The sequence below is a fragment of the Lactuca saligna genome, chromosome 8 (assembly GCF_052625555.1).
Source record: "Lactuca saligna cultivar CGN05327 chromosome 8, ASM5262555v1, whole genome shotgun sequence".
Lineage (NCBI taxonomy): Eukaryota > Viridiplantae > Streptophyta > Magnoliopsida > Asterales > Asteraceae > Lactuca > Lactuca saligna.
The window spans coordinates 176541089-176552827 of NC_136424.1; the positions used below are offsets into that span (position 1 = coordinate 176541089).

Here is an 11739-nt window from a genome sequence, read left to right on the forward strand (position 1 = left end):
TATATATATATAACACATTAGTTGAAAATGTATCGTTCCTTTCTTTTCACTATAAATTTAACAAATGTTTTAATAATCAAGTATTTTATTTTATCATAAAACAAATGTTTAAACTTTATACTAGAAAACATTACTATATGTAGTATGAAGATAAGTTAACTTTGATTAATAATAATAGATTTTTATATTTTTTTCGGATCGAACTTTAGATAATACATTTGTTTTTATTAAGTTAAATAAAGTAACATATTTAAATTATCTAAAGGTATACAATTTTTTGTAGAACATTAATCTTAGCTAATGTTCACTTATTTTGGTTTCGGTTTCGGATTCTAAATTCCCTTATATTGAATTTTAAGTTTTCTATTTTATTTGATTTTATTTTTTTGTGTAAAATACTTATTTGTAATAATGGTTTTGCATTTTAATTTATTTTTACATCCAGCAGTCATATTCAAATTCCACTTTATAGACAACATCAAGTAAATTTACATTGGATTTTGTTTTTTATTATTTATTTAGAGGAGGTTGCTATTAATTTATGCTTCAATGTTAACATAACAAGTGTTCACATAACTAAAACCTCATAGGTCACAACCAACTAATTAAAACGAAAAAATATTATCCATAATAACTACTTTGTATCATACTACTACAAAAACAGCTTTTGTTCATTCTACCTCGGAAACCAACAGACACTCATATGATACTTTAAGTAGATGAATGTCTCCATCTGATATTTTAAGTAGATGAATATCTCCATCGTGTGATAATTTGAACCGTATTACCACACCTTCTAGTAATTATGTTTTTTTTTAACCGGCAATATATTAATAAAAAAAATAAAATAAAATTAACCCCCAGCAAGTGGCTAGTAGAGATGGTAGTTTACAATACATCAACAGAGTAAAGGGGAGAGAATCCATACTCTCCAATCTATACTATCTTTTTTTTCTCCTATATTTAACCCACACATATATCAACGATTTCACATCCCCCACTATCCTCTCTAAGTTCACTGTAATTTTTTATTTTTTTATTTTTTATTTTTAAAACTCTATAATTTCGGGCTTTCCATAAAACCATATGGCTCCAAATAAGATTGTCGTTAATCTTCTTCTCTTCTTAGGGCAATTGCCCCATCTCAATGCATAATCAATGATGTCCGATACCGAATGAAATTCCATCCCCAGTAATCCACACCAGTGAAAAATCAACCGCAATACGTTCCTGGCCAATGTGCATATTACAAGGATATGGTCTCCAGTTTCTTCAGTCGTATTACATACACTACAAATATCTGATTCCATTGCCACACCTCTATTTTTAAGCGCCGCTGCCGAGGGTATTCGACTTTGTTTTGCTCTCCAAATAAACCCCAACACTTTTAATGGGATCATTTTTAGCCACGGGAAGTTCACATCACAAACCGGGAAGTATGCTCTTTCGATTCTGCAACGTAGGGCAGCTACACAGAATTGCCTATCAGTGACGAATGAAGATACCCATATACCACCAACCTCCTCATACCGCATTACGTCTTGGAATGAAATATTTAATTTCTCTAACTTTTTTTATGCTTTCTACTATGTTATTCCATACACTGGTCCACGGATTTTTTGCTCCAAACCTATTATTCGCATCCAACAATTTATGGAGACCATTGATAATCTGAACCCAAAAGGAGTTAGGTTCGTTTTTTAACCGCCATAACCATTTTGTTAGTAACGCCGAATTTAGAGAGCTGATAGAGCCAATACCCAAACCACCAACTGCTTTTGGAGCAATAACCTTTTCCCAGGCGACCCATTTTATGCTATTCTTGCAAGTAGGACCTCCCCAAATGAAATGTCTACGGATTTTCTACAGTGAGCTTATGACTCCATTCGGGGCACCAAAAATGGATAAAAATAATGTGGGTAAGCTTCCTAGTACCATTTTGGCAAGAGTAATTCTTCCACCGAAACTGAGGGTTTTGGCTTTCCAAGCTGAAAGTTTTGACCTCAGTTTTTCAATTATACTGTTCCACAGGGCCTTTCGGTTTATATTTGATCCTACCGGGATGCCAAGGTAGGTGAAGGGTAGCACTGCAGGTTCACAACCAAGGGGGGGGTTGCCTAGTTAACAACATCCTGGGGTGGGACACCAATACCATAAACTTTGGATTTTGTGAAGTTGACTTTTAAATCGGATGCAACATAAAAGCATCTAAGAATTCTGGCGAGATTTGCAACATTTCTGTAGGACCAATCCCCCAAGAATAAAGCATCATCTGCGTACAGAAGGTGAGATAGACAAACATCTGTATTTGGGGAGGTCCTACATGCAAGAATAGCAAGTAGCTTAAATGTTATGTAGCTGAAGTGTATCGAAAGATTTTGATGGAACGTTCAACCACTTATTAATTGAGAGACGTGACTATAGAAATTGAGTTCGACACATTAATTACTATATATATAAAAAAAGTGACAAATATACTTGAGTAAAAATAAAGTGACAAAAAGTGTCCGGATGTCATAAATCATCACATGAAGTAAATGTTTATGTCGCTAACTGATAAATTGAAGTTTGTCTCACATGATTTCATTGTAGCAAAAAATCGACACATATGGTCTCATAACTATAAGTGTGATTGAAGTTGAACGTATGTTATAGCTTGCTTACCGTTTGTGTGTATAGTCACCTTTTATTTCGAAGTGATTGTATGGATTTCGAATAGCCACACCATATGATTCCTCTATCTCTTGCTCGCTTCGATCGGACTCTGGCAGCTTACGGAAGAATGATGCCCGTAACTTCGTACTTTAAATTGGAGAAAAAAGAGTTCCAGAGGCATCTTCCATTCATCTCTATTTTGGTTTTGCTGGTTCTCCCCGAAATGCGTTGAGGCGCAGCAGTTGACTTTCAACTAGGAATTCGTTAGCTCACCTCAGCCAAATCATCAGTTCCGATGAACAGTCACTCACTTTTGACAGTTATACGATTCCAGAAGATGATCTAGAATTGGGTCAATTACGTTTATTAGAAGTGGATCGCCTTTCCTTAACATAGATGGTGGATGGGCTTCACTTAACAAACAAGAGAATGGGTCATACAGGTGCCTACATTGTTAGTCTATTTGATTTACGGGAAGAGATATTTATTGAATAGAAAGAATGAAACCTGTACCAGCTTATCGCCAACCGTGCTTCCTACCAACTCTGCCTATCCCAGACGGTCGATCCTATTGATTTAGCCGCACCTGAACCCGCAACAGCTGCCTCTAGTCCGAAAACAACTTACTTTTCTGATGAATCTTAGCTTGCTTTTTGAATACAGTCAAAATGGGACATCCCTTGTTCTTGCATTCCTTCATCACGTCATTGGCTACCGGAAAAACATTCTCTTACTTACCCAGACGAATTGATTTCATATCTTTTCATCTTCTGTGAGGACTGTCCTCCTAGCCTTTTCATATCCTGCTTTGAAGCAACTACACTTCCTCGTTAGCCAGTCTGGCTCTCGACCTGCTTCAGTCTCTGGCTGCTGGGACTATTGCAATACTTCGTTCTGCTACCTTCCGATGTTGCTTACTACCAATCCGATAGCTAACCTTGCTTTTTGTCTACCTTATCAGTAACTGCTATATTCGGAGACTTTACCTGAAGAAAACGGAGACATAGAACTACTCGGATTCCATGCTTTCTCAAAGAAATGCCCTTATCTCGATCTTTCTTAGAGGCTAGAGTCTAAGGAAATGGAAAGCCAGGGGAATGCTACCAACTCCCTTTACTCCCACGTTGGAAAGCATATGAACTTGACTGAACTGAATTACCAGCCCCGGGCCAGGGTAAAAGAAGAAGGGATAAGATAAGACAGTAGCACCCACCACTCTGTCATAAATATGGATCGAATGATTTTTATTAGTGACATGGCAAAATATTCATGTAACTATTATTTAAAGGAAAAATGATGAAAAAATTTAAAAAAAATTAAGTTTGATGTTAGTCACACTAAGTGCTAACATATTTGTAATTTTAAATGTGTATCCATATTTGAATAACATTTAAGAAACATGACTTAATTTGTAATTATATGTTTGAGTTTCAATTTGATGCCAATCGACACTTCTTGATCTGCAAAATTCCCTCACCGACTTCCGCTAATTGAACCACCAAGAACGACAAAGTCCAAAGTACAAAAGCTCCTCCACAAATGGAAATATGTCCTTTTTATTGTCTGCCACCTGACCTTCTGATCGATATCTTAAATCATGTGGGGGTTTTTTCATATTGGGATTACTTTACTGTGAAGTGCAAGTTTGTTTTCCATTTTTGTTATTTAAATTGATGTATTATAAAATGTGTTTTAAATTTATTTTCTTGTACTTTTATATACGTACTTTTATATTCTTGTACTTCCATTTTTGTTACTTTTATATACGTAGTTTGTAATGTCTACGTTTCTCGCTAAACATTAATAAGATGATGTAATAGTTAGCATTAACAATTGTAACATATTTTATTTAATAAATAATATTATGTAAATATTATGTGTTTTCATGATTATTAATATATAATAAAATAGAAAAAATCAGCTGAATCGCCTGTAAATGGTAAAAATACGTGCGCGAAAACACACACACACATATATATATATATATTCGATCCTTAATATTGAAAAGCAACTAGGGTAACTTGCAAGGCAAATCAATGAGCAGTCACCGGGCGGACATCCGAGCAAAACCCGAGAGTGACTAATGTAAATGCAATAACAACAAAATTTGGGAAAATTTTTCACTCCGATGACACTAATCTAGAACGAACAATCAAAAATGGTGCAGGAAGTAGAGAAAGAAAATTGTGAATCACAAACAGACGAAAAAACTCGACATGTTCAGGAAAGGAACTTGACGAGTTTTACATCTGATGAGAAAAATAACCCTCCATTAAAATTGTACCAACTTCCCTTGCCATTCCATGGTCGATCCATACAAGATAAAGAATATGAAGACTATAAGAAGTTTCTAGAGCACATCAAGGCCCTCCATATTAACATTTCGTTTATTGAGGCAATACCTCAAATGCCAAAGTATAAAAGATTCCTAAAAGAACTTCTCGATAATAGAAAAAAGATGGAGGCAGTATTAGATGTTATTTTAAACAAAAATTGTTCAACTGCTATGATGAACAAACTACTGAAGAAGATGAGGGACCCGGGGAGCTTAACTTTCCCATGCCAATTCGGGAATTTGGCTGCATGTTACGCATTGGCCGACTCAGGAGCTAGTGTGAATATTATGTCATATTCATTCTTCAAAAAGTTGAACCTTCCAGAACCAAGACCCATTCATATGGCAACCCATCTAGCTAACAAGAGAGTGACATATCCAAGGGGAATATGCGAGGATCTTCTAGTCAAATTTGATAAATTAGTATTCCCTGTTGATTTTATAATCTTAGATATGGAAGAAGATCATCAAGTCCCGATTATTCTTGGGAGACCAGTTCTAAACACTGCCTGTGCTATCGTAGATGTGTGAGAGTCCAAACTTACTCTCCGAGTGGTGGATGATTCAGTTATATTTGGAGTCGATCAGGCGATAGAGCATTCAATGTTAAGTGATGCTGAGATTTTATCGGTAGATATGATTGATGAATTGTTAGAAAAGGAACTAGCATACTGGAAATAAAACAAATCAAAGGACTTCACGTTCTATTTAGAAGCGGACATTGATGCTCAAATAGACCTACAAGAATCGGAGAAACTAATTGAAGGAAGTGTAAGTGAAGAAGATACAAGAAGCTATGAAGAAGAAACACGTTGTTGTGATGCAAACAAGACAGGGAGTTTGAAGAAACAAAAGACTACCATGGTTTGGAATGACACAAACAATAAGGACACTAACTCTTCTTTTGGCTTGCACACAATTGAATAGGAAATGGAAGACATAGAGTCAACAAATGTGGATGAACACTGGAGAATTTGGGAGAAGCATCGAGAAAGGAAGGAAAAGTGAACCAAGCCTCATGCCTTAGTTTCTAACACTTTTGAAATTTTCACTTTTTAACCACCTGATTCTCAAATATATGAAGAATGGGAGGAAGAAACTTTAATTTCAAGTGACGATGAGGGGGTGAATAAAAAGGAGATCGAGATAGACAAGATAGAAGTGAAAATGGTAGGACAACAGAAAGAAGAAGAGAAGACAAAGCTTATCAAAAAAAGGTAAAGGAACAAAGCATAAATATGAAGAAAATTCCACTAAAAAGAAAAAGTAAGACTTGAAAAAAGGCATACAAAAGGAAAGTGCAGGGTTACAAAAGAAGATGGAAAGAGCAAAAGGTGAAGAGGAAAGCTCTGTTTGAAGCCGCTACAATGTAGAACGGGAAGGAGTCCAGCTAAAGATTCCTAAAAAAGAAGCGTTTGCGGGAGGCAACCCGTTGTTTGAGTTTGCTTTCTTTTCCTTTTTTCTTTCTTTTCATTTTTGCGTTTTAGTTCCTTTATTTATTAGTATTTTGTATGGATTTTCAATCTCAGTCTTCAAATATTTTAAATGTTTCTTGAGGGCAAGCAAGGTTTGAGTGTGGGGTGTGGTAAAAAAGAAATTTTTTGTGAAAAAAAAACTTCATTTATTTTTTGATCAGAGCCCTCAAATCGGCGAGTTCTATATGTGCACTCGACGAGTTAACGCGATATTTCGCGACTTTTGCTCAAAACCCATCTCAAAATGATGAGTTTGGGTTCCCCAACTCGACTCGTTTCCCTTTATCAAAAAACAAGTAAATGATTTTCAAACTCAGTCAAATAAGGGTTTTAACCCTAAAGGCAAAAGTCGGTAGTTTTTCACCCATTGCACCAAACTCGCAGAGCTTTTTCTCTCAAGAAAAATCTTTCAACTCCTTTCCGTTTTACTAAAAAATTCCTCCAACAAAGGTAAGATTTTTCGCACTTAATTCTATTAAAGTAAATATTTTTATGAGTTTGGTGTTTGATTTAGTTGAAAAACCTAATTTTTAACTTTGCATAAATTCTAGGGTTTTGATTTTAGTTGAATTAGGTTATTTAAACTGGTTTTTCTTTTGATTTAATATATGTTATATTAGCCAAAACAGACATGTAAAGTGATTTTAAGTTGGTTTGGATGAATCGGTTGGAATCAGAACAAATTTTTCGAAGTGTTCATCAAATTCGCCGAGTTGTTCATACAACTCGACGAGTTAGTTGTTCAGATTGCCCAGTTTTGCTTCAAATTTTACTTTTGACTTCCTTTGGTAGTGTTTTGTCTCATTTGTTGTTTGTTTGTGCAAAAAAATGAGGAGAGGTGGTAGAGGACAATAAATGCCCAGAGACCAAGAGTATTTCCTTTGGTATAATTTTCCACAAGTTGTGTCTAAAAGAACTTCGGTTGAATAGTGAAGCAAATTAGAGACATTGAAAAAGGAGTTCTACATTGCAAACGAATTGAATGGGACATGGTTAGAGGAGGTTGGGTTAGTGGAAGCAGTGAACCCATACCTAACAAAGGTGTTTGTAAATGAAGGGTGAGGGATACATGTACTGCATAGAGAAGATTGTTTCAGATTTAAGAGCCGGTCTGCAGAGAGTTGTGCTTGGAGGTTTATGCTATGGTTAGATTTTGTGGTGGTGATGATTATTTTGATGCTCACAGTTTGACTTTTTGTCTTACGGGAGAGTATAGAGAATGCAGCATGGTTGAACTAGCTTAGACAATGGACTTATACAACCAATCAGCGGGTATGACGGAAGGTTTTGGTGTATTTCTAGATCACTGTCACAGGCAGTTTCCAGATGGGGTCAATGTTGCAAATTGGTGGACTACAATCGCCAACGGGGTGTATATTCCATCGGCGGCGCAAGAGGGTAGTATCCGGCCACCGATCCACCGACTCATTCATAGGTTCATCTCGAGCACCATTAATATGTGGAAAGATGATGATAAAGTGCTAATCCTTGATGTATTTTATATGTGGAGCATCAACGATGATAATGAGGTAGAGGTGCCGCGGGGGGACCAGGAAGAAGAGTTTGACCTCAACCCGCACATGTACACGAGGACCTGCCGGTGATTCTGGTTGAGGATGAGTTACCCATGGAACCTTATAACTTGACCATGAGGCAATTTCAAAATAATGTGGCAAGTGGTGTGAATCAACTCAATACAACCTTGGAGTTCATGATGAGTCAAAGGCATATGCAATACCCCGATTCGCATCCTCCGTACATGTATATTCCAATTTGGGAGGATCATTAGACAAGGAGGTGTGGGAGGAAGTAGAGCCGTAGGTGACGAAGACGATGATTGATTATCCTTTTTATTTTGTTTGTGCTGAAATGTTTGAGATAATTTCTTATTTTCTTTGTGTATTTTTATGGTTTGTTTGAAATTTCTAGTAATTAGCGATAATTTAGGAATTTTAAGTTTAATGGTTGTTTTTCCTTGTTATTATGTAGTTTTATGTTTTTGATCTTGCAGAATTTAGGGTGACAATAGATCAATTAGTTAAAGCATGAGGGAGTTAAAGTTAGGGGTCGAATCATTTACGAGATGATTTGAAAACTCTGGGCGATATTTTAAGCGCGACGATTTTAATTCTTAGAAGAGGCCATGTTACTGAAGATGTGTATTTCCTTCATACCATTTTAACCAAGAAATCGGATCTGAAGCAAAAAAGAAGAGAAATCACGAACAAAGGCTTCAACTTGTTGAGTGCATAACACTAACTCGACGAATTCCAGAAGAAATTCACGACTTCTGCCCGATTTACGATCCAACATGATGAGTTTTCCACTCTCAACTCGGTGTGTTGCTCAGTTAATTTCCTTTCGAGTCTTCGATTTGATTCCATTCAAGGTGGGCATTGGCTATATTTTTTAAGTTCATTTCGAGGCTTTCCAAGAGCTTTTTCCAGTATATTAAGATCTTTCAACCACACGGGACGTTTGACACCCAAGGCATTGATGAGTTATTCCCATGCCAAAGTCAACTAAAGATTGAGCTCAAAAAAAGAAATATCAACCTCGCCACTTCTATCATAGGGAGTTTGTTCCAATTCTCTCTTTTTACTTTTATGTTCTTTAACTATTTTAACATGCAATAGGGACATTGCATGTAAGTGTGAGGTAGGGGGTTGATTACATTAGTTACATTAGAGTCCTAAAAAATTAAAAAAAAAATTGCATTAAAATTTCTAGCTTAATTTAGAAAATTTTGGTAAAGCAATTAGGAATCCGTGCTAGTATTGTGTTTAATGATTCTTTGAGGACCTAAATGTTTAGGTGAGCCAATATACGTTATAGATCATTTGTGGCCCTCTTTATTCTAGTGAAATTAAGGAACAAAAACACAACGTTGCTTAGTTTGAGGGATGCAACATATTTAGCATCGTGTACTTGAAATGTATCCAGGAAAGCTTAAGTAGTAATTGCACATGAGACTAATGCGTTTAATCAATAAAAGATGAAGTTAAAACCCTTTGCGTAAGCATAACTCTTTCTAGGATTTTAGTTTGAGTGAAAAAAGTGCGGTTGAAAAAAAAAAGAGTGATGAAATGTTTGAAAAAATCTACAAGTATGAAGACATGAAAAAGAGCTACAAAGTATAAAAGATGCAAAGAAAAGGTTGTATTTTTATTTTTATTGTAATTTTCTTTTCTATGTTACTTTTCTTTATGTGTGCTTGGGGGTTTAACCGAAAATTCTTTGAGGTTAAGAAAGTTTTCTACAGATGGATTTAGAGGGATGCATAAAATGAGCATTGTTTGGAAAAAGTGGGCTAGTAGTTACGAAGATTGTGAGTATTTAGTATTAGGGGGTCCTTAGGAAAAATAATTTAGACCCAAATGCATGTGTTGCGGTCTTGGCATAATGGCTTGGTTCGATTGAGATTGTCTTATGGGATATTAGTGTGCTAAAATCCAGTTTTTCTTGGGGGCAAGCAAAAGTCAATTGTGGGGTATTTTGATATAGGCATATTTAGTTTTAAAATTTATGCATTATCTAAATAATTAATGTTGTTTTTTTTTTGTCTCAAATAAAGAACAAAAGGTGCTTACTTAGTTTAAATTTTCATTTTCAGCAACGAAGACATGCTCAGAAGGAAAGGAAGCGGATTTAGCAATTGGAAGCTTGGAAATTGGATTTTGAAGGAAGAAGGAAAAATTGAAGAAGAAATCGCGAGTTTGGCCACAACTCAACGAGTTGCTATGAAGATTCCCGACAAAATAGTGCCTTTCCATACACGCGATTTAAGTAAAAAACTCGGCGAGTTGGGTCATAAAACTCGACAAATTGCTTTTTTTTTTCAGAATCTATATATAGATCATTTTCACTCAAAACCCTAATGTTGGCTGGAGACTATTAGCGATTTTGGAGGCCAGATATATTCTCAAGAAGCTTTGGAACTCAAAATTCGACTAGAGGTTAATTTAGATGAGATCAAAGGCATTTAACCATTACTTTTTTCTTAATTGTTTGTGTGAATCATGTTTGCAACATTAGATTTCAAGTTTATGATGTTATATGTTGAAGTTGTGGGCTAAAACTCCATAATTCTGTTTAGACTAGATGATCTAATGAATATGGTTTCATAAGTGGCTTTGGATTATATTGATTTGGTTAATCTTGTTAAAAGATCCTTATGTGTTAATGATAATTATTTTCTATTAATGACTAACTAAATTGAGCTGTATGAAAATCTACTTGTTTGCTTGAATCATATAGTTTTCTGAAAACAAGATCATCTGCTTAGTGTTATGAACATAACCTAGGGTTAACTAAAAAATAAGTAAATTAATGTGTGATCATATGTGATGACCAACCACATATAAGTTAATTGAACTAACCAATTTGATTAGCTATTATTACAAGTCTTGATTTGAATTGAATGCTAGGAAGCCTTTTAGTTTAATCACTTGACTACTGCTTGAATTAACTTGTTTGCTAAAGGATTAATAATAGTGAACATGAACCTAATCATATTAGAAATCGGTAATTAATGATATATTAATCCATTGCACTTGCCACGGAATAAACCATAGGAATACGTGAATCGAATCTAAATGGAAGTCTCTTTAATCTTATTGAATCTATTAGTCTTTTGCTTCTCTTTTAGTTGTTAATTGTTCTTTCCTAAGTGTTTGGTAATTGCTTAAGTTTCTAACCTTGGAAAACTAAGGAAAACCCCTTTTTAATAATTGTTTTATTCAGATAATATTATTAGTATTTTAATTGTTTACCGTTCCCTTAGTTCGATACCCTACTTGCCTACATTAAACTTCTAATCGATAGGTACACTGTCATCCGTGTTTTTTTGTGTTAAGTTAGTTAGGATTAAAACTAGTACATTCCACATGTATCAGTCTCTCCCTCCTCAAAGTCTCCAATACTTCCCTCAAGTGCTCCTCGTGCTACTCCTAAGTCTTGGAATAAACCAAGATATCATTAATGAACAGAATCACAGACCGATCCAACATCTGTCTGTACACATGGTTTATGAGATCCATGAACATGGATGGAGCATTGGTGAACCTAAAAGTCATCATGAAAAACTTGTAATGACCATAATGAGTCCGAAAATGTTGTCTTTTGCACATCCTCATACTTTAACCCTCATGTAATGATAACCCAATCGCAAATCAATTCGGGAGAACCAAGATACACCCTGTACCTGGTCAAAATGAACATCAATCCTTGGGAGTGGATAACGACAATTACCTTATTTAGATCCAGGTAGTAAAT

At 35.4% G+C, this 11739-nt stretch overlaps 2 protein-coding genes across 2 annotated transcripts; one reads left to right on the plus strand and one right to left on the minus strand.

Moving 5' to 3' along the window:
- Positions 1-1049: 1049 nt before the first annotated feature.
- On the minus strand, positions 1050-1535 carry LOC145010334 (uncharacterized). The gene has a single exon (XM_078968888.1). The coding sequence runs from the start codon at positions 1533-1535 to the stop codon at positions 1050-1052; it is 486 nt and encodes a 161-aa protein (XP_078825014.1).
- Positions 1536-4813: 3278 nt separating this feature from the next.
- On the plus strand, positions 4814-5521 carry LOC145010335 (uncharacterized). Its single transcript, XM_078968889.1, has one exon. It carries the CDS (start codon positions 4814-4816, stop codon positions 5519-5521), a length of 708 nt encoding a protein of 235 aa, XP_078825015.1.
- Positions 5522-11739: the final 6218 nt, after the last annotated feature.

Bases quoted from the DNA above. Each gene is read 5' to 3' on its own strand.
- LOC145010334 (XM_078968888.1), bottom strand. From the start codon at position 1,535: ATGCGGTATGAGGAGGTTGGTGGTATATGGGTATCTTCATTCGTCACT.
- LOC145010335 (XM_078968889.1), top strand. From the start codon at position 4,814: ATGGTGCAGGAAGTAGAGAAAGAAAATTGTGAATCACAAACAGACGAA.